Source organism: Aphelocoma coerulescens, chromosome 1A (assembly GCF_041296385.1).
Source record: "Aphelocoma coerulescens isolate FSJ_1873_10779 chromosome 1A, UR_Acoe_1.0, whole genome shotgun sequence".
In the NCBI taxonomy this organism is placed as follows: domain Eukaryota; kingdom Metazoa; phylum Chordata; class Aves; order Passeriformes; family Corvidae; genus Aphelocoma; species Aphelocoma coerulescens.
Window position 1 is genome coordinate 35,418,349 of NC_091014.1, and position 18,220 is coordinate 35,436,568.

Consider the following 18,220-nt stretch of genomic DNA (forward strand, 5'->3'; position numbering starts at 1 on the left):
GAAAGGAAAAAAAAAAAAGCTGTTAACTACAATTACCAGAATCCACTAGTAAGTCATTTTATTGGACATCATTTGATGAGTGTAATAAAAAAAAAATAATTAGTCTATGATAAAGTAGCCAGTTGCCTCAAAAACCTTTAAAAAAGGTTTTTGTCCTAAAAAAAAAAAAAAAAATCTATATTCATTACATGGTCTAAAGTCGATGTCACTGGGAAATAAATTGAAACAGCTTTGAGCACTACTAGCATGACTTGAGAGTCATCCCTCTTCTAGGGAATGATTCTGTTATAAAAGCATAATCACATGCACAGGAACACTCCTGTGCTTTATTTGGATGATGTAATTTTAAGAACTGAGACCTTCTGTTTGCTCTAATCACATAACTGGGTGTGAAACTAGTAATATCTGAAGCATTAAATATAGTCATGTGTATTTGCAAAATATGAAATAAGGTCTTTGTTGAGTGTACATCTCTGTCATTGGGAAAATTAGGCAGATATTGCAGAGATAAGGGAAGAATGATATGACTCCAGTGTGTGTATGAATGCAGCAGTGGGCAAGAGCAGTATACTGGGAGGTAACTGACATGACCTATCCAAAACTCAGAGCCCTGGATTAACATTAACAATGATGCTCATGAAACTTTCTTCTGTCCTGCTTTTAAGGGGTTTTGCTATCTGAGGAGATTTTAAATTTTTTCCTGTTATTTTTCTCTTGCATTAATAAATCTGAAAATAAGGAAAGTCTCTTCTCCTATTACAAGTCTTGTTTTTCAAAGACCATGAATTAGCTTAGTTGTCTTTAGTGCTGTGTGTCACCTCAGACTTGCCTTCAATAAAGCTCCTGGTTGTAACCCCATGCAAGCCCGCTTGGTGTTCATTACCAAGGAAAACAATTCAAAGAAAGATAAATAAACTTCTCTTCTAGGATGCTCGACTCCTAACAGCTGACCTAGAACTGCTGGACTTAAAAACAGACATACGTTCATGTGCCAGGTGAGGTTACATCTCCTGTCTGACAAAAAATGTCTGTCACGTCTGTCAGGTTAGGTAATTTCCTGACTTTATCAAACAAATCCCAAACTAAATGGGGGATATGGAAAATAAGAAAGATGTTTCTCTGTAATGTTTTAATGGGACTTTCTCATTCACCATTAACTCCACTAACTTGAGAAGGAAGAGGATGAAACAGATCTCTAGCATTTTTAAGAGATCAAGCCCCACAAGTGAACAAACCTGATCGCCTCCACCCCCCTGTTCAAGACATACCAACTCTGCCAAGTTTACCTTAGTATTTGTGTCTTAGAAGAAATCATATAACCTTCTGAAAATATCAGTAATAAATGGTATGCTAATATGCTAAAGGGCCTTGACAGAAATTTGACAAAATGAATATAAAATGCTTATAGTCTTCAAATCATACTGCCTTATTTAGGAGTTAATTAGGTAAAACAGAACAAAACACTGAAAAGCAAGCACAAAATGCAGCAATTCAAGACTTTTACCAAGCAAATTTACAAACTTTTAATTATTAATATAAACCCTTTAAAACCATGTAAATAATTAATCCTACATAAATTTCATATGCATTAAATACTATTAATGATTATTATATATAACAGATCATTTAATTTAAATATTTAAGATACTCCAGTATATTCAGAAGAGCAGAGCTAAGACTAACCACGTTACTCTGATTATGTAATGCACTCATTTTATAAAGCACTGATTTTTGGAAATAAATTCCAAATCAGTAAGGCATTCAAAATTTGGAAGAGGAGTGCTAAATACTAAATTCCAAGACCATTAGCTTTCCATTAGAAGTTTATTCCTACAGATGAAAAAAATGGATGTCTGCATTCCAAAAAACAACACAAATCAAATTGCTAGGAAGACCCTATTTTTTCAATAACCTTATAAATCATTACCAGTCCTAAGAATAACATTTAAACAGAACAGCCTCACTCCAGGTTTTCTAATTTCTCAATATTTTCATTTGCACAAATACATGTAAACCTATGATTTTGCTTCAAGCATCACATCACATCTCACAGAGTCTAACAGTTACTCATTCATTTGCAACACCAGCAAACAGGCCTGCAGTGTCCCTCATTTGTTCCTCAGGTGGAATCCTTAGCACCGAGTTCCCTGCTGTACTTTTGATTAAACATATTCCATTGTGCTGGTAAAAGCTTCGAGAATACAGGTCAAAGCACAATCTTCCCCCAAGGCACATGAATAACTCCAAAGAAAGACTAATAGCCTAAGAAAGGCCACAGCCATAAACGAATGTTAATTGCTATGACACCAGATTCTGCAGTGTCAAGCCCATTAACTTTGATATGGATTATTTTTCCTTCTGTCAAGGGCTGAGCTCAGTATGCTGGAGTTTACCTGGTCAAAATCCAGTTCTAACACATTGTTTTACTGTCTCCTCACAAAATAAGTATAGAAACATTGTAATTTCAAACCACAGAAACAAATACTTATTGAGAAACAGACTGATGCAGACCCTTGTGACCTTTTTTAGCAATCCCTGGAATCCCTAATGAAAGGGGATTTTGCTGTGACCCACACATTCAGGACTGCCCACTAGTTCTAGAGACTGACTGTGTATCTTCAGTCCCTGGGTTCTGAAGCAGAAAATAACCCTACTTACGTGGATCCTCATGGCTGTGAGACCCCTGTGTTCTGTGGGGTCCCTGTGAGAGACCATGACAGGCTCTGCTTTAAGCTTCACAGCTATGGAAATACTTTTGCATGGACCTAATTCTGTTGACTTTTTTTTTTTAGATAAATAATTTTAATAGGAGTTAAATATGTACTGTGCATGAAGCAGTAAGTCAAACAGATTTGGCAAACTTCTGGCTTTGTTAACTACCTGAAGGGGAGTATAAATATGTTACAGAATGGTATTTCAAAAGAGAAAAAGCAGTAAAAGAAGCTAGAAAAAGGAAAAAGAAGTTTATACCAAAAGAAACGTGACTCTGTAGCTACAAGATCTACTTTCTGCAGATTATCCCATAAATGTGGTCTGAAAAATAAGCACTTTTACTTACAACTTATGGTGATGCCAAGTTCCACATTATGCTTCTTTGGTAGTTTCACATGAAATGTTCCACTGCTTGGTATAACTGATTCTATAAAAAAATACTTTATATGTTAGATAATTTTTAAGGCACAGCAATTCCACGAGCATGGAACTACATATGTAAGCTGATGAAATCACATCAGAGTCACAAGGCAGTGATGAACCATGGATGCTAAACGAAGGAGGTAGGACCCATGAAGTACGATTTATAACTCTACTGGTAATTTCACAGTAACTCAATTTTTCTGAAGGTTTAACTGAATTTGTGGGGATTGCATGGGCCAGCAGGCAGCTGACACCGCAGGTTTTTAGCTCGTATGCAAGTTCTGTGAGCACACGTGAAAATTTTACTGCTGGCAGACAGCTTTTAATTAGAAGGACAGGAGATTGAGTCGTAAAGATTTCCGACCTGTGTTGCTGCAGGACTAACACTTATTTTTAACTGCCCCCTAAGGTAACTGCCACGGTTTTAACATCTAGTGGGAAGAAAAGGAAGCCAGTGGGGAAGTGCACACATGTAATGTGTACTTGTTTGATCTACGCAGTTTGTGACTTCATGGGTATATCCTGTATGCTTAAACACATTGCAGAATAAAGGAGTGCCATTAGTAATAATACTCATCAGCAAAATTAACAATGATTCTTCTGGCCTTTATTAATTCAGTTTCTATTATTTTATTTAGAGATACTGTAACTGAAACACCTCAGAGTTTTTTGCTTATCCACCCTTTTTAATACTTTTCTGTCTTGCAAAGCATTTCATTATTTGGCCTGTAGAAGATTAATCTCTGCTTAGCAGAACATTTCCATCTCAGGGCAGAAAAATGTCTGGAAATAACTCAGAGGAGAGACAGTCACCAGATCTTGCTACAGGACCTTTCATTTCTATTTGCTTTCTGAAGTACACTGCAGGGCTGTGTGAAATGAGAAAGCTGTAAAAAAACCACGTTTCAAATAAGTCACTTGAAAACGGAATGGTGTACATGTGAGAAGAAAGCCTCTACCTCAGATGCCTCACACTTGCAATGTACTTGGGATTTATTCCTTCATTTTTCTTGCAAGACAGAATAACAGGACATTCATACCTGCAACATCAAATTCTATTTCCAAAGTGACCTTGTTGGTGATAGAGGAGTCTCTGAGCAGTTGATTGGCCTCATCAAATGTGCTGTCTTCTGTTGGGATACCATTTATTGACACTATTCTGTCTCCTATTTGCAGCACTCCACACCTTGGTACAAAATGATACAAAACAATCATCAGATGTGCATGTTACCAGAACCAGCAATATCGTAGAATCACAGAATCATTTAGGTTGGGAAAATCCTTTAAGATCACTGAGCCCTACCAATAAACCCAGCACTGCCAAGTCTACCTTTTCTGGGTGGAATTGCCATATTTACATGTCTTTTAAATACCTCCAGGGATTGTGTCTGAACTACTTCCCTGGGCAGTCTGTTCCAGTGCTTGACAACCTTTTTCAGTGAAGAAATGTTTCCTAATATCCAATCTAAACCTCCCCAGGAAAATTGAGGCCATTTCCTCTTGTCCCGTTGCGTTTTATTTGGGAGAAGAGACCAATCCCCTGGCTACATCCTCTTTTCAGACAGCTGTGAGGAGCTGTAAGGTTCTCCCTGAGCCTCCTTTTCTCCAGATTACACACCCCTGGCTCCCTCAGGTGCTCCTTGTTAGACTTGTGCTCCAGACCCTTCACCAGCTCCATTGCCCTTCTCTGGACACACTCCAGCCTCTAATGTCTTTCATATAATGAGGGGCCCAGAACTGAACACAGGACTTGAGGTGCAGCTTCACTGATGCCAAGCACAGGGACACAATCACTGCCCTGGTCCTGCTGGCCACACAGTTTCTGATACAAGCCATTTGATTAAACACATTCAACCTAACCCTGAAGGGTAGCTGTAGCATAGCAGCTCAACACTCTTCTAGGCACAGAAGCTGCTGCCCCTTTGCACCACAACACTATCAAGCACTCCCAGTACGGGTCGTGCTCCCTAGGTGCTGGGACCTAGGGGTCTTCCTGCTTCCACCCCCCCTACAGACATCATCTGTGCCTCTGACCCTGGGTTGCAGGTGAAACGGCAGCTGGTACTTGTCTGTGCAACTACCATCATCCTCATGACATGATTAAATACATATATAAGCATAAAAACGCAATTTAAATAATTAGTAAGTCAAAACTGTGGTATTCCCTAAGATTTGATTCTGTACCAAAACTGAACAGAGCTGGATATAGCCTTCCCCCCAGCACGCTCAATTATCACTATTTTGACTTCAATAATGTTTCTGATTTTTTTTTTTTTCCCTTTGCATGAATATAGCTTCCAGTCTCCTTCTGGAGGACTCTCCATGGTAAGAACCGTGGTGCTTGTCATTTCATAGCTGATCAAGTGCATGAAACACCACTGCAAACAGGAAGTGTATTCCTTGCCCCACTCCACTGAGCAAGGCCCTGCAATTCGTCACAAACTGGAAGAAAGCAACAAGCACAAAGTACCCGAGGAACGCTCCCCAAACGTATTTAGCAGTCAATTAAAGTGCCTCACCTTTCTGCTGGACTGTCAGCCTCAATATAGGAAATGAGAGGTGGAGAAGACAAGGTCTCGGTAGCGAACACGCTACCCTGGAGCTGTATCCCAAACCCTACTATGGGGTCTGCTGTCAGCACTACTTCTGTGGTTTCTGTGTGCACGACCTGCCCAGCCAAACCAACAGTGCTAGAGGCTAAAGACACTATAAAACAGAGCAGACCAGGAGGAAAGACATTCATATGCAGCAGAAATACCATTCTTTTTGAGAAAATTGATCTGTACAATAGTTTTAGTCAATGAAACATCTCTTTTAAAGTCAACTTAGGCTAAAGTTTATAAATTATGTATAAACAGTTATGACGTATAAGATAACAGAAACCATCTGGTTGTATGTTAATATGCAAAAAGATAGTTCTTGTACTGAGTAAAATAAATGTGTCTGATATCCCCACTCCAAAAATCTCAGGACATTCTTGAATTCTGTTTGCATTAGGTTTGAAGCATAGATGAGCAGAACTTTAACAGGAATTGGAGGCACAAGCCCAGCTGTTATTCAGGCAGATTCCTCTTTTGAACATTTCACAGCAATGCATTGCTAGCAACAAAGCACATGGACCAGGCTTGTTGCAAGAAGTAAGGATGCCTTCTTCTTGTGCATGTTTACTGTAAGTCAGCAATTTGTCAGGTTAACTGGGTAGTGTAAGGAAGTTGAACAAACCACTCTGTTTTAGCAACCAGTATATCTCAAGAGATTGTGAGAAAAAAAAGCTCTGTGGGGTCTCTCAAAGCCACTGGGGGACCCTTCTGTGAGAAACTCAGGCAGCTACTTCTGTTTTCTTGCTTCACTCACACTTTTTCTGAAAGGCTGCAGTACAGAACAAATCAAGACAAAAACAACACTGAGATTCAGTGCAATTACCTATGAAAGAAGGAGACTGCACCTTTGCTTCCTTGATCTCTGTCTAAACGTATATTGCATCACTGTTTGAATTCCCCCAGTGACAAACTATTGCCTTTCATTATATCATACACAAAAAGCCAGAGTTTTTCAATTCCTGTTCAGTAATGATAATCCCTCCAGTGCCAAGGATTTGGAAGGGTTTTCTGTTATCAATCTATGTCATTACCGCTCCATCTCTAATTTCCTTCAAAACCCATTTCTGCCTGCAGCAGCCACTAAGAATTAGATAAAATTTCATGGCTTATCTGAGGGATTGTTTACCTGTGCATTTTTTTTTTCACTTAGATGTGGGAAAAAAAAATTGACATTACAGATATTATTAGCAGAACTGTACAAAGATGTCGGAGGTTATAGAAGTATATCCCCACACTTTGGGGCTGCAAGCATTAGACTTTTGGTCTATATCAGTTAGTATAAATCTGCTTGAGTTGGCCATGACAGTTCTTTGCAAAATTTTTACTTGTCAAAAACCTTACAACTTTCTGTTTTCTCCCAGCAAAGCTCCTTTCCACTCTGAAACTGTCTTTTCAAAATTACTGTGAATTCTTCCTCATATCTTGTTTTAACCTTCCTTTGTAAGAATTGTGCATTATTTCAGATACTCAATAGCTTCCTTCTTACGGTTTCCTTTATCTGCACTCAATAAGACATGCTTATACACAAATGCAAATACTAAAAATCTGTTCTTAGAAACTTCCATCAGCTTTAGCACTTAGTGCATGTGAGAAATAGATTTCTCCAGCCCTCACAGCTGCAAAGGCTAAAATATAACTAAACCAAATAAATCAATATACTACCTAACACACCTTCTAGAAACATCTAAATTTAGGGCTTCCAATCTCAGAAAAGTTCCATTTTCCTTTTCCTAAAGGTCATATAACAATTACTTGTTAACTTCATCTCTGTTTCTCATTGCTTATGTCTCTATTCCCTCCATGCAGCAGGTATCTAGCTGACTCTGTAACTTTCTTACTCTTTTTATAATGTCCTACCAGGAACTTAAATGTCTCATAAAATTTATTTTACTTTTAGGACAGTTAAAGTTTTAATTTACATTGGGAAATTAAGTAGCTATCTGTGGGATTTAAAACTCACTCTGGTAAATATTTGATGATGTCAACACTTAAGTGTGGCAATTAGGAACTGCTTCCACTCCCAAAGAAAATGAAAGAGAAACAGGAACAAAAAAAAAAACAACAACAAAAAAACCAGATATGAAAACATCCTTTCCTAATCATGTAACAACAGCTATCTCCTAGACTGTAGAAAATGTCATAGGTACCCAAACCCATGACTTAGGGCATGTTGGGGTTTGCAACTCAAGAGTAACTGTAGCAAGAAACACTGAAATTTTCTGGCTCCTTGATGGATTAGAAGTTTTACAGGCCAGGAAGCAGTGCTGTTGATTTTAAAAGGGGATACAGATGTGTTTGCAGTTCCAGTGAACACTGGTTGCTATTGCTATGGGTACATTCCGGCATACTTATATAGTTCTCATCTAACTCTTAGCAACATTCCTGGGAGCTGGTTTGCTATATGCTCTGCAGTTATGTAAATAATGATCTTGAATTTGAAGATTATGTACTCGTTACTTTTATGCCTCCAGTTATACGAGAAGCACAGCAAGATGTGTTTCAAGGTGCATATATGGGTTATTATGCCTCCAGTCTCCCACTCTGACCCATAAGAAACTGAAAAATGTTCACAATTCCTCCTGTTAGCTGTTGAGAAAAGAGCACCCATGCATGTCTAACACCCTTTCCAATCTCTACCAGATATGCAACCGTAGTAGTGTAAATTGGTATAAATTATATCTCGCTTCCAACTACTAATAGGGACCTATTAAAAAATACTTCAGGGTTTAGCCTTAATGAAATAATAATCTAAGTGTTTCCACAATGAATTCCAAACTTTGTAAACAAACAAACAAACAAGCAGAGGAAGAATAAAAACTGAAAACAAGTGGCATAAAAAAAGCACGTGGCAGCAGGGCATGCCCTCAATTTTTACAGCCATGTGTTTAGAAAGATCTGCATAACTAATGCAATGATTCTTAAATCATGGTCATAAATGTCTTGTAACCCCTTGTGCCATCACACTTCATCTTCATGAATTATGCCACGATCACATTATATTATCCAAGTATTCTTAAATAAATGGCAATGTAAGCTTTAAAGCAACATTTTTTATTTTTATTCCCAGGTGTCATTCTAAAAGATTTATTAAAATTTAGCTTAATAAAACCCTCAAATTATCCAACTGGATTAAAGGGAAAAAAAATCCCACTAAAATTAAGAGTGTGTTACTCCTTTTCCATGAAAAGCACAGCAGTCAATCTACCTGGTTCTCATGAGCCTCCCACAAAGAGAGAGGGGCAAGGTTTTCCAAGTCTTGTTGATGAATAGTGGAAAGGTAGAGGATTGGATATTCTCTATCCTGGTCCCTTGTAGCACATTCAGAGTCGTGTTGCCTTAAGTTGGCTGTCACTGCTGTCACAAGCATGGGTATAAGTCTACTAACAGAGAAAGGAACTCTGCACAGGCTGACAAGCAAACTCACAAAAAGAGCAAACAAGTCTGTCTGGCCAGCCAACTCCTCCAAAGCCAGTTCTGGTTCAGGGTTGTTGATGTAGTCACTGGTTGTAGGGAGGCACTGACCACTCAGTGGTGGGGCCACTTCCACATATTTCATAATGCTCTTTATCAAGACCTCACAATGTGAAGGTGTAATGAACTACCGCACAACAGAGCCTCGTCCTAACTTCTCCTATCGAGAGATTTGTTTACTCATTGCAGCTTGTCATCCCCAGGGCCTTCTGACTTGAAGAATCTTTTAGGCGGGCTACAGTGTCTATGTGACTGTCCCACTTAAACGCCACGTCACTGGCCTTGTTTTGAGTCTTTGCAAGATAACATGGACAAGGATTCCTTGAAGGAAAAATATCTGAAAAATTTAACAATGCAAGCGACAGCTGTGTCCAAGATCCATAACAGGATTAGCTTTCAGGATTTCATCCTTTGTTGAACAATCTACAACATAGCACAATTGATGAACTATTTTTTGCACTGATTTTACTATTCAAATCAATTAATTCTAGTGTAACACTACTACTGTTTCTCATGTGCAGATAAGAACATGTAAGACCTGGACCTCTACTGATACAACAGCATGACACAGTTTCTCCCCGTGACCCAAAAGAATGCATTAGAAGCTAACATGTCCATAGATGAGCTGTGAAAAATGGCTGATGGGATTAAAAATAAAAAATGCACTTACAAGCAAATGTTATGCAAAAATATGTGCTTTACAAAAGAAATAAGAACAAGCAAGCAACAAAAACTGCAAGAAAGCAAAACCTCAGCTCCTCTCTAATGTGTTCTCACAATTCCATAGTGACTGCCCTTAGAAGCTGCTGGTTTGCTCTGGTTTTACTATGACCATGGGGAATCTTTAAAACACAGCAGCAGTGCTGTAATGTGCAGCAGCTCAGTTCTTCCAGAGTGGACTTCTGAACCTTGTTATCCAGAGCAAATGATTTACAGAGCAGTTCTCACTTCCCTGCTCCGGAGGAACTGAGCTGCTGTGGGTCACATGGAGACGAACAAGCCAGTAAGAGGTGGCACTTACACGGAGTCTGGGAAAAAATGCACGGACATGGCCACACTCTTTCCAGCCCAGTGAATGCTTAGCAATATGCAAAGTGGAACAGCCTGAATAGATCTACTCTGGACTGGGAAATTACTGACTCACAGGCAATCCATGCTTTGAATCACAGAGAGTGGTCAAACAAGGCTATTTAGTCTTTGCTGTAACTTGTTGCTCTTCCTCACCAAAATAACTGTACAGGTTGTGGTGTAGATGTAAACAAGCTCTGCCTTCCCTAATGGGATAGCTGGTTGAGCTTACCAGCAATCTGTTTCTGACTATTCAGCTATGAATTCTATTCCCTAATGGAAACTGGAAGAGTTGAAAAAGTTATTTGAAAATCACTTCAGTAATGGTATAACAAACTCTTCCAGAACTGTCTGAAGAAAACATTCCTTTATATATTTCAGATGAGATAGTTATGCTATCTCATATATATATATATATGAGATATATATGCTCATATAGGTAGCATCTACTCATCTCATTTTAGCATTGGACACATATTTTTACCCTTATGTTTCCTTACATCTAACAGAAACTCTTTCTTCTGCCTAGAATATATGCATATTAATTAAGGTACTGTGTAACTTTTTTTCTGTATCTTCCCCCTCCTCCACCCATTAATTCATTGCACATTTTTGAGCAAATGCTGTTACCACCTACAGGAGCTTTTGAAGTCCTTCTTTTTCATCCTCCGCCTCATCATTGTCCCACGTGGGCTGGTGGAGTAGAGGCTGCGAGGTAAGGTCCCCATGTTCAGGGAACTCAGGCTGTATGCACTCATGGAGGTAGGAGAGAAGGATGAAGACACCAGAGCTGCTGTAAGAAATCAAACACTCGGCATACAGCACTCAGTCTTCCCAGAAGAGTGCGGCACATGCCTGTAACTCATCAATGAATCAAACACTGTATGTAGAGGCTGTGTATGATGCACAGGAGTGGTTTGTGCATTTCCAGTAACAAAGACATTAAACCACACAGGTGACCCTAGGAAAAAGTACAGCCAGCATTTCATGACAACACTTGCTGGAAGCTAACAAAGACAATGTAGGTACAAAAAGTACATCCATAGTATACAGCTTACTTCAAGCAAAGCATGTTAAATTAAATTTTTCAACACATATCCCCGGACTAATGGACATCAATATATCTAGATACACTGATTTTAGAAATGCCTTTTTGTAGTAGGTAATTTCTGACAAAGATTTGTAAGCAATGCTTTGCATTCAAAAATCATGCTTTATATACACTTCTCCAATCCAATGGTCTACTCACACATAGAAGAAGACCTGATTAATTCAGAATTTTCAAGCCTTTTCCCATCTACAAAGGCTGCTTTATTACAGAAAGAAAAAGGTGTGAAATGTCAGAAATAACCTTGGCATGGCTATGAAAAAGTGTAGCATCCATAAAACTGAAAAGGTTTTAGAGCCAGAAATGGGAAAAGTATGAGTGAAAGAAGGGAGGGAGGAGGAGGAAGAAGAGGAGGAGGAGAGAGTATGTCAGCAGAAGAAGGGTGGAACATTACGAAGGCTTTTTTGAGGAGGCGCTTTCTGGAATTTCAAGGCTGGCATCCTGCAATGGTCAGGGTGGTAGGTGTTATAATGGTGGTAGGTGAGGAGGCTGCTGTGGCTGTTGGCACACGAATCCCAGGTAAGTTGCCTGTTGCTTCTTTGAACCTTCACTGCCCACATGAAGGGATGATGGAAAATCAGAAAACAAAAGGACCAGAAAGAGGTAAAACTAACTGAATTGCACAAACAAAACCAAAAAACCACAAATCAGAAGTGAAAGAAAATAAACTGAAAATAAAATAAAATAAAATAAAAAAATAAAGTAAAATAAAATAAAGTAATAAATAACCTGGTCTTGTCTTCTTATCAGAGGGTATTAACTTGAGGTGCAGAAATAATATTTTTTCTCAGAAAAAATTCTTCTGATTGGATTTTTGGTTTTTTGTATTTGTTTTAAAAATGATGACTACTGTATCAATTTCTAATCTCACTCTGGATTAGGGGCTAAGACTGCAAACTTTATCAGGAAATACTAAGATACTACATATGACCACTAACTGAAGGTTAGTAAGTCTCTTGCATTAATCTATTTTTAAAAGACCAACCAGGTACTTTACATGGCATTGCCTAGAATGCAGATGCTTGCTTGCCATTTCAATTTACTGTATTGACATTTTAATTTTGCCACAACCTATTGCTGGCATTATGCTATTCTGTGCAGTAAATGACTTTCCAAGGCCAGCAGCAGGAAAACTCTATCCTGAAACCTCGTTAATGAAGAAAAGAGGTCTTATTGATTCGTAGGATGTGCAGTTTAATGTTTTTCCTTGGTTTCTTTTTTTTTAACTTGATCTTCAAAAATGATCCTTCACTGGAGGAAACTTGAGACCGTATTTGATTATTTAACTGCTGGTTCTATGTATGTAGAATCTGGGATATGCCAAAAGTGAATTTACCAAGAGAATGGGAAGCATTTTAGTTGATGTGTCAAATCTTAAAGGAAAGTAACTGAAGTCTCCCTTGATTAAATACAGTATATTCATCATAAAATTCAGCATGTCTGTATCCTTGCTCAATCATAAAGGCACAGTTCAAACTGGGAAGTATTCACTGAATTTTTTGTCTTAAAACACCAAGGGATTCACCCATACTACAGAATCATGGAATGGTTTGGGTTGGAAGGGACCTTAAAGACCATCTTGTTCAAACCCTCCTGCCATGGGAAGGGACACCTTCTACTAGACCAGGTGGCTCAGGGCCCCATCCAACCTGGCCTTGAACACTTCCAGGAATAGGGCAGCCACAGCCACAACTTGTCTGGGCAACCTGCTCCAGTGCCTCACCACCCTCACAGTGAACCATTTCTTCCAAGTATCTAATCTAAACCTGCCCTTTTCCAGTTTCTGTAAAACAGAGTTTGCTGCCTTTGGCCCATGAGCTGTATTACCTGTGTCCCTCTGCTACCTGCTACACCTATAATGGCTGCAGACATGTCTGTCCCCATGCTGGCCTTTAGCAGGAGCACAAAACCTTGAGCATTTAGGTTGCACCTACACCTTGTGTTCATATCTTACCCCATGAGCCAAAATGAGGGGGAGAAAGGGTAGCCACGTCCAGCACTGTGCCCTGGCAGAAGGAAAGCTGTCCTTTGGTTTCACTTCATATTACATGAGCACTGATCTGCTAACTGCCTGACTGTACTATCCCTTCTGACTCAAAATCGATGCCTATCTCTACAGGCTGGATTTAGTATGGAGTGCACATTGGGGAAGGGACAGGGAAAGGGGAGCACAGGGGCTCAACCTGTCCCTGCAGCCTGGTGGGTGGTGGAGACCCTGCAGGCCCTGGAAGTGCCTGAGCTGGCCCTGTGTCTTCAGTCAGGCTGCCCTGGAATTGCATCCCTTCCTGAGAACACTCTCTGTGCCCTGGCATGTGCTTGAGTCTAAAGAATTACTTTTTTTCTCCAATATCAGATATCAAAAGTAAGGGAAGGGCGCGATGCCAGTATCAGGCCATGTCTGCGCCCCTGGGGCTCCTCACCTGCTGGCACCACCACCCTCAGGGACTTAGTTAAATCTCATGCTAGCCAGAAAAGTCCCAGAAACACCAGAAGCAGCCTGATATGGCCTTATGTGTCTCACAGACTTATCATGTCTTCTCACATGAAACCGTCTCTTCAATTATGTGCATAGACAGAGAGGTTTCTTAACTTGGTGTAAAATTAAAATCTGATAAGAACAATGTGGCCAGGTGAATTTTCATTATTTTCAAGCTGCTGTGAGCCTTGTTTAATTAAAAAGACTGCTTCCAGCAGGAAATTATCTGGTAGTCCTTGAGATTTTTTCTTAATGTTTTATTTTCATGCTGGGAGTAGAGATAAAAATGTCCTACAAAGTGGGAAGGTACACAAATTTAATTTGCTCAGCTTGTAGAAGGATAATCCCAATTCAACAAAAGTTCTGTAAAAGAAAATCCTTTTGTGTGTAACCATAGTAATTTAGTGGTAATTTGAGCTATTCCAACCCAGGGTTGTCTACAGTAAACATAAAACTAATGGGGCAGCCAGAGAAATGAATGTCAGCAGCGCAGTATAAAGGAAAAAAACATGAAAAAAATCCTGTCTTTTACAGAGCTCTTCACTTTACTTTGGGGCTGAAATTTCAGTTTATTTTATATACTGACTTTCCTGCCCATTTAAAATTCTGAACATATTCCCACAGGACCAATAACTGAGCTCAGCAGATACAGCCCTAATGACTCAGCTTATTCCAGACACACCAAGGGAGATTTTCACTCTCTGCAGGCCATACCACACCTGATGAAAGGTTGTTTCCAAGAGGGTACTTGCTTCCATAAAGCTTGTTATATCTTGAATCGGTCATGATATTGGAGCAGCACCACCTGGTGAGGGGCTGGAAAGGGCTGTAAACATCCTAGTTATTCTGCCTTACTGAAGAAAACAACTTTATTACTTCAGGAATACTTTCCCCCAAAAGATGCTCTTATATATCATCTTTTGCAGATCACCTTGATGTAATTTTTTAACATCCAGTTCTTAACTCTGGCATAGCAAGAGCATTGCTTTTTCTAAGCATCTACACTGGTTACTAGCACACTAACAGCATCAATCTGTTTTAAATGTTGGTTAACAAACCAACTGCTTCAAGTAATACAATCATCTACACAAATCACTGGCCCCAGCATTTGTCTTCCCGAAAGAAAGTCTTCAAAATTCTTTAACCATCCAGAAATTAATTGTATGACATCTTTGCTTCAAAAAAAGAGATCTGTTTGCAATGTACTGTCATAACTGAAAAGAATGGAAATACATTGCAAATTTGGCCTCCATCTCATTCTGCTTGTGCAGTAACACCCTCTGCTCCTGTTGGCCCTAACTGGCTCAAGTAGAAAAGGGAAAGAGCTGAGTAAAGGGAGAACATATAATTGCAAAGGTTACTTCTTGTTCACCCTGGTCCAGGAGAAACTAATGTCTCCTCTGTCACTAGTTCAGTATTCCCCACTCTGGGAAACTGACTAGAGCATCACTTATCAAGAGACAGCCTGGATCTTGGATGGGTGTCCCAGAACATTTACCGTCACTCACATTTCAAGACCTCAGAAATCTTGTCTTGGTCTAAAGAAGGCAGAAGCACAGTACCACAGGCTCAGAAAAATGATACCACTGGTTCATGCTGCAACCCACGTACCTATTCTTTGTGTATTTGATAACCCTTGTTACTTCTTTGATGTCTATCAACATGTGGTATGCTAGACTGAATTAATGAATTACTGTGAATTAGCCACTTTCTCAGGATTAGTTAGAAGACAAGACAGGCAGCCTCCATCTTCAAATACTAAGACATTTTATATAAATTTGATTTGAAAATGGAAAGCCATTCTATTCAAGCATGTTGGTATGAAATAAGTATCACAGTGAAAAGGTCTGCAATCTAGGCAACTGTTTCCAAACAGTTTCCATAAGCACTGACAGTGAACCCATGAAGCAATCTCAGAAGTCCTTTAAAAGATGATGGCAGTAAATAATAATGCCATTAACAAGAGAAAATATGGGAGGGGTTTATGTATTTAAGGGGAGAACAGGTCTTATTAATGAAGTGACCATAACTATCAAGCCAATATGCTGAAAATAAGTTGGCTGTGGTACTACTTCCCCACTCTGAATTTAAGAAGCAATGTAGAAATTAATTTACTGAAGTATCTTGTAGCACCCCCAATGACTGCAACAGTAGAGTCAATAGGTGTCCTTATGTACATCTGCAAGTTTGTAGAGCTATTTCTTAGTAAAACATTTCCCTCTCTGGCCGTAGGAATCTCAGAGGGTTCATTAAGACCAAGAAAACACAGAACTGCTTAGAAATTGCAGAAGCATAACCTAGGGAGCTGAAACAATATTTACAGACGTAACTGCAGTGACAGCTTGGACCACTCAGCAGGGGCAGGCAAAGTAAAAGAAAGAAAGAGAAAGAGGTATTTGGTGCTACAGATCCTCTTACCGTGCTCTGGGCCTTTCAGTGCTAGCCGTGTCTGGTGGTGGGGAAGTATCTCCAGTTTGACATTATCCGCTGCATTAGCCAAAAACTGCGTTGCTTCTGCCAGCGTACAGTACTCCATGCTGGTGCCGTCAATGGACAGAATATGGTCTCCTACATGTAATGCACCACATCTATATAAAAGGGGGAAAACTTGGTATGATCAGGTATGCTCTTTGCTTGCAAAACGAGTTCTTCTGTCTTCAAACTGGTCATGACAACTATGAACGTGTTCTTTTTTTTCGAGAGACATTTGTGTTTTGTAGGCACTGTCACTGGTCAGACTTTATCTCTATTAGTACAAACCTTAAAAACAATTCAGTTAATACAGTATATGCCAAGACATCACTCACAGAACTGCAATGGGGTAGCTGACTCTAAAAATATGTGTGAATGGCAGCAGGATAAAATGAGAAGAGCTTAAGGAGACTCGAATAACTTGGTCACATATCCCTCACACAAGCACCCAGTTCATCATTTTTTGAGTTATAGTTCAAACACTTATTAGTACAAAAGCTGTAAATGATGATGAAATTATGCAGTAGTCAAACAAATAATGAAACCAGGGCTAGCATGGTGACTCTAGGAGTGGGGTAGGGAGGGGGCTATCTGCTAAATCTCGCTGCACTCAAGAGACTGGCTACTGGATGAGTTGAGAAATGCAAACACAGCAGTCAGCATCCCGACGTACCAGTCAAGTGGACAGCTCCTTTAATTGGTTACCCCCTGCGAAATGGGAAAGAACAGAGGGAGAAAATTAAAGCATCCTGCACCATTGAACTGGAGAACACCCCTGGATCAATGGCCGTCACTCTCAAAGTTTCTACTGTAGGGAAAAGCCCACACAGGAGCTGTAGACTCACTGCTACAAGTGGGTGCTACCAAAAGCACCGTTGCCAAAGAGGAGTTACAAGGTAGGGTGGCTGGGGACATGCAGGAGGAATTTGCTGCTGAAACGTAACATTTTAAAAAAATTTGGATAGAGATATGTATATAGAAATATACTGTATATGTAAAAACACACACACACACACACACACACACACACCCCATGAAAGATCCCACAACTCTGTTCCAGAGGTTCAGACCACTGGGGAAAAATATATGTCTATAATTTTAATGGTTTAAATGGTTTTATTTAAAGGTTTAAATGAAGTGGAAATATTACAGCAAAACAATTTAGAAATACAGAAGCCAGTCTTCCTTATACCCCACTTGTATTCTAAATATCAGTAAAAGAATCCAGACATAAGGAGTTCCATTTCACTGTGCCACAAGAATGAGTGATATATTCTAAAAGAACACTTCAAGGTTGCAAAGCCTCAAAATTTACTTCCCTTGACAGCTGTTCCATATGGTGGGCTTACTTCAAGAATTCCAGTGGGTTATATTTTTTTTAAACCACTAATCTCTGCCACAGCATTACATTTAATAGCCAGAGCAGACCTCTAAACTCCTGTGTTGCACAGTGCAAGCAGCCAGTCACATATCACATGGCAGCTGGCTTCTGCCACTGAATACGACACAAATGAGCTGAAGTAGATGGTGTCCTGGAAGTCTTAGACCCGGCAGTCTGGAACAGCAATCTGACAAAGTGCTGATTTTAAGACGTGCAACCTTGAGAGGAACTGCTTCAGTTGATTTTCTCAAAAAAGGAAGGTTTCCTTTAAAACCAGACCAAACAGAAAAAGAAGTAAAACGGATGCATGGACCTGCAGTGTCAGCCCTCTGTCACACTCACCTGTCTGCAATACTTGCAGATTTGATTTTGTCTATGACAATGACCTGTTTGTTGCAGCACATCGAGGTAGTTAGTGCAACTCCAAGAGCAGCACCAGGAGTTTTGGCAACTTCAACTAGCAGTGGCCCAGATGCTGTTGCTACTGAATCTGTTAAAATTAGACAACA

The 18,220-nt window shown here is 39.6% G+C and overlaps 1 protein-coding gene across 8 annotated transcripts in view; it reads right to left on the bottom strand.

Annotated features, from left to right (window-relative positions):
- GRIP1 (glutamate receptor interacting protein 1) overlaps positions 1–18,220 on the bottom strand; it is a 324,062-nt gene that overhangs the window by 32,093 nt on the left and 273,749 nt on the right. For 6 of the 8 annotated variants that reach the window (XM_068998674.1, XM_068998688.1, XM_068998694.1 and 3 more), the window contains 6 exons: positions 18,054–18,201; positions 16,277–16,446; positions 10,912–11,067; positions 5,655–5,841; positions 4,176–4,321; positions 3,059–3,139 (listed from right to left, as the gene is read on the bottom strand). In XM_068998674.1, the coding sequence (XP_068854775.1) occupies positions 3,059–3,139; positions 4,176–4,321; positions 5,655–5,841; positions 10,912–11,067; positions 16,277–16,446; positions 18,054–18,201 (888 nt within the window). Of the gene's footprint in view, positions 1–3,058; positions 3,140–4,175; positions 4,322–5,654; positions 5,842–10,911; positions 11,068–11,776; positions 11,933–16,276; positions 16,447–18,053; positions 18,202–18,220 lie in introns of all 8 variants that reach the window. The other 2 variants (XM_068998698.1, XM_068998668.1) reach the window with 2 other exon arrangements.